Source organism: Equus caballus, chromosome 13 (assembly GCF_041296265.1).
Source record: "Equus caballus isolate H_3958 breed thoroughbred chromosome 13, TB-T2T, whole genome shotgun sequence".
Lineage (NCBI taxonomy): Eukaryota > Metazoa > Chordata > Mammalia > Perissodactyla > Equidae > Equus > Equus caballus.
In genome coordinates, this window is record NC_091696.1 from 34,044,148 (window position 1) to 34,058,857 (window position 14,710).

The following is a 14,710-nucleotide window of genomic DNA, read 5'->3' on the forward strand; positions in this document are numbered from 1 at the left end:
AGAAATTCTGCCATTTGTGATAACATGAACGGACTTTGAGGGCACTATGCTAAGTGAAATAAGTCAGAGAGAAACACAAATACTGTGTGATATCATTTATATGCAGACCCTAAAAAAGCTGAACTTGTAGAAACGGAGAGTAGAATGGTGATTACCAGGGGCTGGAGGGTGGTGGAATTGGGGAGATGTTGTTAAAGGGTACCAACTTGCAACTAGAAGAGGAATAAGTTCTGCAGATCTAATGCAAACAATAGTGATTATAGTCAACAATACTACATTATATACTTCAAAGTTGCAAACAGACTAGATCTTAAATGCTCTCCACAAAAAAGAAATAATTATGTGACACAATAGAGGTGTTACCTAATGCTTCAGTGGTAATCATACTGCAATATATAAATGTATCAAATCAGCATGTTGTATACCTTAAACTTTCACAAAGTTAGATGTCAATTATATCTCAACAAAAATTAAACACACCACACAAGGGCAGCACACTAACTGCTGAGGGGTGGGGAGGGAACTGATTTTACTTGTCAATCATACCTTAACAAAGCTGGAAAAAAATTAAAAAGAAAAAATGAAAATGGAACTGAATATACAAAAACAATTATTATAGCACAATGCAGAATGAAGTAGATGCCAAACCAACAGCTAAAGAACCTAAATTCCAGATTCCAAACCAGACCAAATCAGGTACCATGTACCAAAAGAAGGCAAAGACACAAGAGAAAACTACAGATCAATAACCCTTGTGAATACAGACACAAAAATCCACAAACAAAAGACTAATAAATCAAATCTAGGAACATATAAAAAGGACTATACACCATGTCCAAGTGGGATTTATCCAAGGAATGCAAGGTTGGTTTAACACACGAAAATCAATCAATGTAATACAACATATTAATAGAACAAAGGACAAAAGCTACATGATGATCTCAACAGACACAGAAAAAGCATTTGACAAAATCCAACACTCTTTCATGACAAGACGAAAACACTCAAACTAGGAATAGAAGGAAATGTCCTTAATCTGATAAAGGCCATCTACAAAAAGCCCACAGTTCACATCATACTAAATGGTTAAGACTGAATGCTTTTCGGGGCTGGCCCCGTGGCCAAGTGGTTAAGTTTGCGTGCTCCGCTGCAGGCGGCCCAGTGTTTCGTTGGTTCGAATCCTGGGCGCGGACATGACACTGCTCATCAAACCACACTGAGGCAGCGTCCCACATCCCACAACTAGAAGGACCCACAACGAAGACTATACAACTATGTACCAGGGGGCTTTGGGGAGAAAAAGGAAAAAATAAAATCTTAAAAAAAAAAAAAGACAATGCTTTTCCTCTAAGATTAGAAAGAAGACAACGTCTGCTCTTGCCCCTTCTATTCAACATTGTACTATAGGTTCTAGTCAGAAAAATTAGGAAGGAAAAATAAATAAAAGGCACCAAGCCTGGAAAGGAAGTTATAAAACTATCTCTATTCACAGACATGATCTTATACATAAAATGTCCTGAGGAAGACACATACACACAAAGACTATTAGAAATAATAAACGAGTTTAGCACAGCTGAAGGATACAGGATCAACATACAAAAATCAACTGGCTGATATGCTACAACATGGATGAACCTCGAGGATACTGTATCAAGTGAAATAAGCCAGTCACAAAAGGACAAATACTCTATGATTCCACTTAGCTGGGGTACATAAGGACAAAGTAGGATGGTGGCTGCCAGGGCTTGAAAGGAGAATGGAGAGTCATTGTCTAATAGGTACAGAGTTTCAGTTTTGCAAGATGAAAAAAGTTGCAGAGATGGATGGTGGTGATAGTGGCACAAACTGTGAAAGTGCTTAATAATCACTGAAATGTATACTCAAAAATGGTTAAGATGGTAAACTGGACATATAAACTTAAAACTTTTATGCTTCAAGGGACAACATCAAGAAAGTGATAAAACCCAATGTTACTGTAATTAAAAAAAATTAAAAATTAAAAAAGAAAATAGAAAGTGAAAAGGCAACCCACAGAATGGGAGAAAATATTTGTAAACCATGTGTCTAATAAAGGACTTCTATCTAGAATACATAAAGAATTCTTCCAACTCAACAATAAAAAAAATAACCAAATTTTTTAAATGGGCACAGGATTTGAAAAAAGATATCACCAAATCAGATACACAAATGGCCAATAAGCACATAAAGATGCTCAACATCATTAGTCACTAGGGAAATGCAAATCAAAACCACAATGAGATACCACTTCCTACCCACTAAGATAACTACAATAAAAAAGAACAGTAACAAGTGTTGGTGAGGATGTGGAGAAAACAGAACACTCATACATTGCTGGTGGGAATGTAAAATGGTGCAGCTGCTTTGGAAACAGTCTGGCAGTTGCTCAAAAAGTTAAGGAGTATTACCATATGCCCCAGCAATTACACTCCAAGGTATATACCCAAGAGAAGTGAAAACCTATGCCCACACAAACACTTGTACACAAATGCTCATAACATCATTATTCATAATAGGCCCAAAGTGAAAACAAACCTAATGCCCATCAACTGATAACTGAATGAACAAAATGTGGTATAGCTATACAATGGAATATTTTTCACCCATAAAAAAAAAACAAGTATGGATATATGCTACAACATGGATGAACCTTGAAAACATGCTAAGTGAAAAAAGCAAGACACAAAAGGCCACACATTGCATGATTCCATTTATATGAAATGTCAAGAATAGGCAAATCCACAGAGACAGTCCAGATTAGTGGTTGCCAGGGGCTGTGGGGAGGGGTGAATGGGAAGTGATTGTTAATAGATATGGGTTTTTTTTTTGAGGTGGGGGGATAAAAATGTTCTGGAATCAGATAGTTATGATGATTGCACAACTCTGTGAAGGTACTAAAAACCACCAAATTGTCTACTTTTAAAAGGGTGAATTTTATGGTATGTGAATTTTATCTCAATAAAGCCGTTTTTAAAAAATTGAAGGAACCTTCAGAGAAGAAGCTGAGGATAGGGCAAGAGGTAGAGGGGATAAAACTAAAGAGATAAGCTGAGCACAGACAAGTCTTTGCGCTTAAATTTCAGTCACTGGGGAGCCAGCAAACGGTTCTAAGAAATAGTGAGTGGCAGGCTCAGAACTGTTACTTGAGGATGATTAACCTGCAGCAGTATAAAGAATGCACATTTATGTCCCTTTCTATCTTTACATGGTAAGATTCTCACTTATATGCCTCATGTTGCCTAGGGATTCACAAGTAGAATATTAAGTAAAACATATTCCTCTGACATCCTTTGTATAGGCAGTTATCCAACAGCTGTAATGCTTAAAGATATATTTAAAATCAGTGCATACTTCAGCACCACACAGCACTATTTCCTTGTGTTTCAGGGGGATTCTTCAAAAGAATAAGAGAAAGAAGGGACCGAAGTCACCAAAACAGAGATGTCAAAATTATAAAAGCATTCAGTGTCACTGCAGCAAGCTGCACGACAAATGCTAGCTGACTCAAAACCACCAGGAAGAACAGCGAAACAAGCGACTCGGCTTAATCTTGTTTGTTATTATACAAAATCCAATCAATTGCTGTTTGCAGAAAATATCTTCTAAGGTTCAAAGTATAAAATTCCTTAACCAGGTTTCAATCTGTTTTGAACATTCCACTTGAAACGGAAGTCAGCTGAGTCATCATCACATAACATACTACTGCTGAAAATTCAAAATGCTTTTCCCTAGTTACAAGAGTAGAAAGGCTGGGATTTCTGCTTCATAGCCAACTCACACACACAACATGCAAATGATTTTAAAAATAAGACCACCTTCATAGGAAATTTAAACTATATTTCTTTTCAGAGTTTTTTTTTTTAAGAGAAAACTATGCCACAGTCAATGTTACTTTCTCTCTTTTGAATCTTGAAATCTCCTTTTTATTGATATTATTTCACTCCTCTGACATCCTCCCTATAACACAGTTTCTTAATCTTTGAAATCTGATCAATGCTAAGGACCATCTTTCTTAAAGCACACAATGCAATTTTTCAAACTACTTCATACCATCTATGGTCACTCTGTGGAATCCAGGATGAGAACCCCTGTTTTGGTGGCACAATGCCACTCTAACTTCAATGGGGCATTCTTTTTAAAAACATGTATCACAAGCCCAGGATATATGTTTCATTTTCTTAGCAGGGTTACCAGTTTATCACTGATGAAAGCTGAAAACAAGCAACTTTTATGTCTAACAATAAATCTTCAAAAAAGCTGCGATCATTACAATTGATCAATTTAAACATGAAGACCTGTAATTAGAAGACCTAGCAACCCTTTAAAATTTTATCTTAGTTTAAACTAATTGTTTGGCATATCCTAAAATGAAAGAAACATTAGTTAGTGTAAAGGCAAAAGTACTGGGTAAACTTCCTGTTAATTTGCTTAAAAATGGTGGGGGAGGGAGCCTGATGTGATGCCCTCAGAACAAACACATCACTTCTGTGATGTTCCTGCCAAAAAGGTTTAACCTGAATCTAATCATACAGAAATGATCAGACAAATCCAAATTGAAGCCTGCAGAAACTAGTCAGGACTATTCCAAAATGTCAACGTCACGAAAGGAGAAGAAAAGGATAAGGTACTGTTCCTGATGTAATGAAATTACAGGCAAGAAAACTAAACCCTGGATTAAGGAATTGAGGGATAAGAACATCTGAAAAGATATTATTGAAACAGTTTGAATATGGATCGAATAGCATTGTAACAAAGTTAAAGTTCCCCGGCGTGATAAGTTAACTGTTGTTATGGAGAATGCCTTTGTTCTTGGGAGATACAGGTTGTCTTCTTTAGGGGTGAAGTGGCATGATAAAAGAAATGTGGCAAAACACTAATCGGTAAACCCAGAGAGAGATACAGGTATTCTATGCACTATTCTTTCTACTTTGCTGATGGTTAGAATGATTTTTTAAAAATTTTAAATGGGAGGATATTTTCTTGATTTTGAGCGAGAGACTTCTCATAAGTGAGTCTGAGAAGAATACATACGGCACACGTCTGTTTTAACCTCTCCAGACTCGGCCAATACTTTTGAGGTTGTCATAAAACAGATCCGTAAAGGACTTTATACTTGCAGACGTACTTCAGATGCCAGAATTCACAAGAGATTATAGACTGATATTCAGATTTTTTAATCATGTTTATATTTAAGTTTACCACAGAGGGTTGTTACACACTTTAAAATTAAGCTTACAGTTTGTGATGCATTTATTTTATCAATTAATTTACCACACAGCTGCCAAATTAGGCTAGAAAGAAACTTACCGGTATGAATTTGCTGGCCTACAAACCACATCACAGGAAAGCAACAGAGAAGCTTAACAAAATCACAAGATCACTTTTTCTTTCAGATAAAGGTTGATGAACGGCAAGAGCCGGTCCACCTTATCTGAGAGAACTAATTCCCTGGTTTACTCCTGTTGTCCCTCGTCTTTTCTCATTTAATAGCATTTGCCCCAGGCACAAGTGTCTCAGACAAAGCTGTCCCAGTTTAGATGCTACACTGTATGGTACTGCATCATCTTTAACAACTTTTATTGTATAATGGCATTTAATAATTGAGTTTGGGAGAAAAAAGAATCAGCATAACATGAAGCATGTAACTTCTGCTTTAGACAATATACCCTACATTACAGTAAATTCATTACTGGAGTAGGCACAAAATATGGTTAAGACCATTGTTCTTCATTTTCAGACCGGGGAAGTCAAAGTTATCTTTTTTCTATAGTGCAGTATAAAATAAAATACTGCATAGTTGGAAGAACCCTATAGTTAGAATCAAAAGGCCTGTCTGAATCCCAACTCTGTCACTTGTTAGAAGATATAACCTTGACTAAGTTACTGGATCTGTCTCAACCACAGTTTTCTCATTTGTAAAATGAATGGGGCAGACTACTGGCTGGTCTCTATTTAACATTATGGTCCAGCTCTAAATACTCAATGATTCTATAGCTTTGGCCTCCGAAATATTTTTTAAAATTAGATCAGTTGTGTTAGAAGAGATTTTTTACAACTGGAAAATGTAACATCATCTTCTCTACACAAACTCCTATTTCTGTTCTGACCTGTTCATAGGGTAGGTCAATCTGCCGTTCACCCAAGACCCCTGTGTATCTGGACTCCTCTCACAACTAATCCCAGATTAGTTAGCTGCCAAATCCCAGATTCCACTTCCTCAGTATCTTCTACTGTCACCCTTTTCTGCCCCCACTTTAATTCAGGTCATGCCTAGATCACTAGTTGTTACTATTCTATCATATCACTACCCAACCCAAAACATCCAAGAGCTCCCCACTATCTAAAGATCTAGGCAAAAAGTCCTCAACCTGATATTCAGGAATCTCTACAGCTGTCCCCACCCTTATATGCCAATCCAACAGAACTACTCACTGTTATTTACAAATTCCCTATACTTTCTGGATTTTGCGCCTTTATTTCTGCTGCTGTTCTTACACTACTCTCTTCTCTGCCTTTCAACACTGACTCCATTCTTTAAAGTTCAGTTCAATCGGTGATCACTCCCATGTAGACATTATAGTTCCCTCTTTTGCATGCCCAGGACACTGACATCAAGTAGCAATTTTAATGGCCAATAGTGAACTAAGAAAGATAGTTTACCTAGGGTGGTAAACTAATTTATCCCTTGTGCCAATTTTGTTTAAATGGCACTGGCTACCTGGCACACCGTCTTGAGGAGGATTTGCAGCTTAGCAGAGGAAAAGGAGAATCGCAATACATCTCTGACATTCAGAGATAGAGTTTCCAAACTGAGGGTCCACACAATGGGGTGTGAACTCCCATTAAAAGATGGTAAATTTAACATTTAAAGATTTCACGTTAAAAATCCAAATCTTTGGTTATCATCAGGAAATAGAAAGATTTAAAACAGTGGTTCTCAAGTGGGGGTGATTTTTGCCCTCCACGGGACATAGGGCATATCTGAAGATATTTTTGACTGTCAGAACTCAGTGGAGAGTCCTCAGACACTGCTGAGCATCCCACAATGCACAGACTTCACAATAATAAATTATCTAAACTGCAATGTCAACAGTGCCCAGGTTGAGAAACTCTAATCTAGAAAAATTGCACGTATCTGTGAGTTCAGCCTCCCCAAAGAGATTTTCAAATTTTTCAAGGTAAAGAACCATGCCTCTAGTAAGAGACAATACAATATAGTCCAAAGCTTGACAGCTCCTCCAATTAATTACCAGTGGTGTGGACTCCTAAAAGTTACCTAACCTCTTTGTGCCTCAAATTCTTCATCTGTAAAACACGGATAATAATAATACCCACCTCAGAGTGTTCCAGGGACCAGATGAGTCCACGTAAAGTCTTCAGAAAAGAGCGTCAGGCAGATAGTAAACATTCAATAAATTTACCTGCTTCCGTTCTTCCCCTCCCTAGTGCCTAGTTTTGCATTTGGAACATGAAAGATGCTCAAGAAATGTTTACTAAATGAATACAGAATACTGCCTTGACTTCCTGGGGAGAGCACAAACGTGTAAAGTCAGACAGGCTCTTCTTATCTGGGAAAAAGGAAGCATGGAGCTAGAGAGAGTTGAAATGAAGCATTTGCCCATCTAATCACATCTCTCCCTCCTCAGAACACTTTTAACCTTTAGGAAATGTTCCCCTCTTACGGTTCTTAGCACACACTGCCTCGTAACCTCCTTGACAAGTATTTTTCTTTTTCGTTCCTTCTGATCAACTGAAGATCCTCAAGTATATGAAGGGGAGGGTATCTTCTTTTGACCCCTACATCATTTACCCTGTGTTATTTATTTAATACTTCTTAGTCTGCCTACTAGATTTCCGAGGCCTTTATGTGACTTCCTTTTATATAACCCAAGGGCCTACAGACTTAGCAACTGGCTGGCCCAAACCTCTCGTTTTATAGATTAGGCACAGAGAGGCTAAGTGATTTGCCAAGTCAAGGTCATATTGTAAGTGGCAGAGCCAGGGTTCAAACTCTGATACAGAAACCTCAAGCTCTATCCAACTGTAATAGCATATAAAAATTATACCTGTGGTAGAGACAATTTTTAATCAAGTCTCAGAATACCTCCATAGGAATTATACTGATATAGTTACCTGACAAAGCAAAAATAGAAGAAATAGACCCAAACTCCAAGCTCCTTGCGGCTAATGAAATTACACCTTAAAAACTCAACCTGTTTTCTTTAATGGTTTCATATCTTAACAAATCTTTAATAGGTTCTGACAACAAAACTTAGTTAAATGTCCAACGAACAGTTATTTAGTCAGTGATGTCAAGCTTAATTTCCTTTAAATAATGCCGTAATTACTCTAACAAAAAAATCTCTTATTTGGTAAGCCAATAACGCCCATCCTTCACTAACTGAATAGATTCTTTAATGATCACTTTAACAGATTAATAGCTATAAAACTCAAAAGACCAGCAATTTGGAATGATTCTATGTGGTGAAAAATATTCACATGATTTGATTTGTGAGTGTTAATAACCTCAACATAAACCTAAAAACAGTCACGAAGCACGAATTACATTAAGAACTGAGACAGGAGAAATTTCATTTTATTCTATCCTAGTGAAAGCTGCTCACTGATTAAATTAATCCAGAAGTTTCTCAGAGTGTCCCAGTATGATGCAAAAAAAAAAAAGGCGAATAAGAAAGGAAAAGACTGTAAGACAACATGAATGTGAAAAAGAGTTAAGTACAGTGCAATGCCCTGATGCTTAAGCAATTACAGCTCAATAACGCTGAACATTTCCATAAAGGCATCGTTTAAAAAACAAAAAAAACTCCCTTTGTGGAGAAGATTTAAGTTACCAGTGCAAAAGCACTTAGGCCCCAAAGGAACGATAACCACTTACTGGGAACAGATTTTAATTATTTTACCAGCTGATAAAAAGAACACACACCGAACGTAGACACAAATGCAGTTTCAAAAGAAAACAAAACGCAGTTTATGCTTGGTGAAGTTCAAGGGCAAAACTGTTTCCAGTGCAACAGAACCCGGCCGACTACAATGTGTTGGAAAAAATGCGAACACATAGTATCTTTTTATAAAGGCAACAATTTGAGTTACAAAGTAATAACGGGGAAGCCAAAACAGTTTGACAGCCCGCCATAAGGGCGGCCTCAATCATGAGTCACACAATGCCTGCAACCATTTACAATAGTAATTAATACACAAGTCCCCTAATTAAATTCTAAAAGGCTGAGAATGCTTTAACTAAGTTTACAAGAATTGCTTTTCGCTGTTTTTTGCCCCCAAAGAAAGAAACACATGCGTAATTACGCATCTCCCCGCAATCGCTCCATGCAATATTCCCTCTGGCCTCTTCTGCCGAATGCCTGTCCCCTGCGTGCGAGAGAAAATGACACCGGGGAACTTCTAAACCCAGAAAGGGCGAACCAGAGTGGAAAGACACGATTCACGGGGCGACAGACGAAGAGCTCGCCCATCTTACCTGCTAAGATTCCTTTCTACGTCTTTGGTAGCTTTAGCTTCCAATTCTCTGGAACAAGAAAAAGAGAGAGAGAGAGATGCGCGTGAAACGGAGCTGCTGCGGCAGAGGCTCGCGCCGGGGCCGGATGGGGGAGGGGCGGCAGGGGAGCCCGGGGGGGCTCGCAAAGCTGCGGGGCTGCAGCCCGGACTGCGGGCGGCCCGCGCGGCCCCCGGCCCGGCCCCCGCGGCGCAGCGCGGCCCCTCCGGGCCTCCCGCCGGCCTCCGCAGCGGCGCCGCCCGCGCCCCCCGCCCAGGCCCGAGGTCTCCGGGACGCCTGGCGCCGCCGCCGCCGTCCGCGGTCGCGGGCCCTGCGGCAGCGCCCGAGGCTCCGCCCGCCCGGAGGGAGGACCCCCGCCCCGCTCACCTCATGTGTGTAAAGTGCACGAGCAAGTGGGGCGCGGCGAGTGAGGCTCGCGAGCCTCAAGCCCTCCGCAGCGCCGCGGGGAGAGGCCCGAGCCGCTGCACCAGCGCCATTTTCTACACCGACCCGCTGCCGCCGCTGCCGCCGCTGCCGCCGCCGCCGCCACCGCCGCCGCAGGCCCCAGACCGGAAGTGAATGCCCCGCTCGGCAACCTCTTCCGGGGGCGCCGCGGCCGGTGGCCTCAAGATGGAGGCCCTAGCAACTGGACCTGCAGATGGGGCAGGCCCTTGGCAACCGCCGGGGCGCGGCGCGCGACCCCCAGCCGGACCCCCCTGTTGGGGGGTCACAGCTTCCGAGGCGCCCCGCAGAGCGGCTGGGGGACCAGCCGAGCCTCGAGCCCAGCCTTTCTCGCCGCGGCCGGCTCTGATCTGACTCGAGTCCCTCCCGTCCTCCTTCTTTGCTGCGACACAAGTTTCCTTCCCTGCCAGCCGGCCCCTCCCCCACTGAAACACGCCAGAAAAAAAGAAAGAAAGAAAGAAAGAAAAATCCGTGAACCGCAAATACTATCCCTGCCGCAGCATGATGAGCCCGCGTGGTTTTTGAAATTCATCACTTCTAATTATTTTTGACCTTGGGCCAGTTATTTAACCCCTCTGCTTCTGTGTTTCCTCCTCAGGTAAAGAACGCGTACCTGAGGCGAGCCGTGAGGTTGAAAAGCGATTTTTAGCTACCGAATTTTGCAGACCATTTGACTCGGCAATTCCACTTGCCCAAATTTCCATTCAGAAAATAAATAACCCGGGATATCTACAAATTTTTCACCACCAAGATATTAAGTCCCAGCATTGATGATGGTGAAAAATTGTAAACGGCTAAAATGTCCAACATTAGGAGGTGGCTGAACTCCTGGCATGCGTTAGGGAACTGTAAAAATGATGTGGAGGAAGAGTGACGGAATGGGGAAAATGGTTACAATAGAATAGGTGAAAAAGCACATTCCAAAGTAGCTCACATGGTGAGAAACATGTAGACACAGTAAGATACAAACGTGTAAAGTTAAAAAATACCTACATGTAGATACATACATATCTACAGGTAGATACAGCAATATACATACATGTAGATACAATCAGATACATATACTCCTGTGTAATATTTGCATATTCTTTCTATCCTCTCACAACGCTTTTTTTTTCTTAAAGATAATTCCTCCTCTGCTTAAAATTCATTTCTTCTCAGAAATCTCACTCTGCATCATCCCATTTTCCTTTTTCTAAATGGTCCTTCCACTGGCTTGAAAACATGCCCAAGTGTCTCCCATTAAAAAGACACAAAATCTTGACTGCCCAGTCCCTGTCCTCTGAGAGATGTGTAATAAGTAAATTAATGAATGAATGAATGGATGGATGCACAGCAAGTCCTAAAGCCTATGCTCCAAAATGTTAATTGATCACGTTATGAGGTTTTTAATTTTCTTCTCTTAATGCATCTGGCTTTTGGGGGGGGGGGGGGTTTGGTTTCATTTTTGTACAATGAGCATGTCAAAAAAAAAAGGGGTTTTAAGTTAAGTTTACAAAATGTAAAATGTAGGGGCATCCGTAAATGCTAGTGACTTTCTGTTTCCTGCCATCATCCCTAAGGTCGATTCATCCATACATGTATTTGGTTTGGTTTTCTTTTATTGTTCTTTCTACTTAAAATGTTAAAAATTGTGTTATAGTATCTCTTTAGGAGTTAAAAAATACTGACATGTATGTATAGCAGAATATATTTTCATAGCAGGTTTATGAATAATTTTCCACAACAGCATAAGGCAATAAAAACAGTAGTATTTATCAACATTTACACAGGTAAGATTAGTTGATTCTATTTATTAGACTTTTGTAAGTTTGAATAACTCAACGGTTCTCAATTGGGGAGATTTTGCACACATCCACACCCCAAAGGACATTTAGCAATGTCTGGTTTTTGGTTGTCACAACTGGATGCTACTGATATCTAGTGGGTAGAGGCCAGGGATTCTGCTAAGCATCCTACAATGCACAAGACAGTCTCCTACAACACAAGAGTATTTGAACCATGGGGCTGGCCTGGTAGCGCAGTGGTTAAGTGCACACTTTCTGCTTTGGCGGCCCGCGGTTCACAGGTTCGGATCCCGGGTGCGGACATGGCACTGCTCGGCAAGCCATGCTGTGGTAGGCGTCCCACATATAAAGTAGAGGAAGATGGGCACGGATGTTAGCTCAGGGCCAGTCTTCCTCAGAAAAAAGAGGAGGATTGGCAGCAGATGTTAGCTCAGGGCTAATCTTCCTCAAAAAAAAAAAAAGAAGAAGAAGAGTGAACCAAAACGCCAACAGCACAAGATTGAGAAACTCTGGAACTAATTCCCAGCCCCAAGGAAGCTGAGAAGATATGATTTCTTGAAGTTCTTTCCAGAGTGGTTTGACATGTCCCATATGACCCCTCCACGGCTGCGTTATGAAGTCATACTAATCACTTTTTAAATTCTCTCTTACTTAAACTTGGTGCATAGGGGTAGGTCAAAGAAGAATGACAATATAAGCTCAGCACTGACTCCTTCTCAGGAACCTACTAAGGGATCTTCTCTTCTTGTCATTCTTTCTCTTTTTCAGTAATTAGTCTCTCTTTATATCGAACATATCCCATCACCATACAAACATATTCTAGTAATTTCCACTAAAAAAATGCAAACAAAACAAAACCAACTTTGTTGATGCTTCATTCCTCTCCAGCTTCATTGTTTTGTTCTCCTTCACAGCAAACCTTCTTGAAGAAGTGTTCTACTCCAGCTGCTTTCAGCTGCTCACCTCCTTTCCCACCCCACTCTGAGCTGACATCTCCCACCCCTCCCCCAAAATCACTCTTATCAAGGTCACGAACGACCTTGAAGCCATGAACTCAGTGGTAACATTTCTATTCTGATCTTGATTTATTTCTTAGCTGTATTTGCCACAACTGACTGCTCCCACCTTCTCAGGAAGGTCTAGTTTTCCTGGCTGTCTTAGTGGCACATTCTCCTGAATTTCTTTTTACCCCTCTAGCCATTCCTATTTTTGTTTCCTTTGCCAGCATCTCTTGCTTTATAATAATTAAATGTTGGAGATCCCCAAGGCTCTGTTCCAGACTTTACCTGTCTCATCTCCACTTTCTTCTCAGGATGGGTGATCTCATCCATTCTCCTGTGTTTAAATACTGTTTAACTGGAGATGACTCTCACATTCCTATCTTTAGCCCATATCTCACCTGTGTACCCCAGAATGCCAAAACGATAATTTGCCCTTGCAGCAAATATTTATTGAGAACCTACTGTGTGCTAGGAACTGTACTAGGGCCCAGTTTTTTGGCACTCATGAGGAACTTCTCTGATGGATTAAGTCTAATGTGGCAGACAGATTTTTTTAAGCAAACGATGAACTGTGTAAGTACAAACTATGACAAGTGCACAGAAGGAAAGAACTGTTGCTCTAAGAAAGTGTGAAAACAAAGGAGTATGACATAGATTATATGGTCGAAGAAGGTTTTTTTGAAAATGTAAAGCTTCACTTGAGAGCTGAAGGATGGGGGCAGCCAACTCAGGACCCAGGGAACAGCAGGGGAAGGGTTTTGGGCTGGAGGTTTAAATTTGTGCGTCCTCATTGTCAATGAAAACAGGCTTCATATTATATTTGGCTTTACATCCAGTGGAGCCGCCATTTTTATTTTGCTTGTCTAGTCACTTAGGAACAAACCAGAAACAAGGTCCTCTGTAGAGTAATGGGTTTCATTCACTCAGCTCATTTGTGTAAGCAAAGCCATTTCCTACAACAAGCATATTCCCTAGATTAAGTGAATATTAGAATATTTCGCATGCCTCATGGTTGAAGTTTACAGTTCAAGAATTTGTATATAACGTTAAATGCCTTTCCTACAATAACTTTTTATGGAATAGCTTGCAAAGAATCTCTAACTATCTCAGGAAGCTTCTTGCTTCTTACTGAGCATAATAAGAAACAGATGCTGCACAAATTTAAGCCTAAATGAGACCTTTTCTCCACTTGTCTTTCTTCCTTGGGTTCTTTGTTCCTTTGGTTTCTGATTTTACCAGAACATAAATGTTCTCCAACCCTCTCTTCTTTATCTTACTGAGAAGGGTGAATGACTCGTCTAATACTTGGAAAATTATATACATCAAAGAAAAGCATATTTTTCTCCCAAGTCTCTACCAAATGCCATCTTGAGATGTATATGTATTTTTGTAGGCAAAGCTGATGCAAAATATTTTTAAATTTAGAAAATTTTCCACAATAATGTATAAATGGAAATTGAACACATAAACATGAGTGCGATTTCCTGGAGAGAGTATATTTATTTTATCTAACTAAAATTTATTTGATACTTGTGTGCCAGTAATAAACTGTTCTAAGTGCTTTACAAATGTTAACTAATTATTATTGTTGTCCTCACACAGCCCTATGAAGGAGGGATGTTATACTCGTTTTACAGATGACAATAATTAACTTGCCCAAGGTCACCTAAATAGTAACTGGTAAAACCAAGCCATTCGGCTCCAGAGCCCAGATCACTAACCACTACATTGCAGATCTGCTTTTCTCAACCATATTAGCCCCTGCAGCCCCTTTTGATGAGAAATATTTTGTAACACTACCCCTCATTATCCCAACATGATAATCATAGAAAATATAGAATCATAGAAAATATAATCTACCTCACACATGACTTAAAAACAATTGTAATGACTTATCTCTGATATAAAGGAGAAAGAAAAGAAAAGTAAGT

General features: G+C 40.1%; 1 protein-coding gene across 16 annotated transcripts in view; it reads right to left on the reverse strand.

Annotated features, from left to right (window-relative positions):
- The window catches only part of TNRC6A (trinucleotide repeat containing adaptor 6A), a 101,352-nt gene extending 90,958 nt beyond the window's left edge, over positions 1-10,394 (reverse strand). For 8 of the 16 annotated variants that reach the window (XR_011424708.1, XR_011424707.1, XM_070232080.1 and 5 more), the window contains exons 1-2: positions 9,917-10,394; positions 9,515-9,562 (exon numbers count right to left, since the gene is read on the reverse strand). Coding sequence is in view for 6 of the 16 variants with exons in the window: in XM_070232080.1 (XP_070088181.1) it covers positions 9,515-9,562; positions 9,917-9,921 (53 nt within the window). In the remaining 10 variants the exon portion in view is untranslated. The remainder of the gene's footprint in view (positions 1-9,514; positions 9,563-9,916) is intronic. The other 8 variants (XM_070232085.1, XM_023616100.2, XM_070232086.1 and 5 more) reach the window with 4 other exon arrangements.
- Between the last annotated feature and the right edge of the window lie 4,316 nt (positions 10,395-14,710).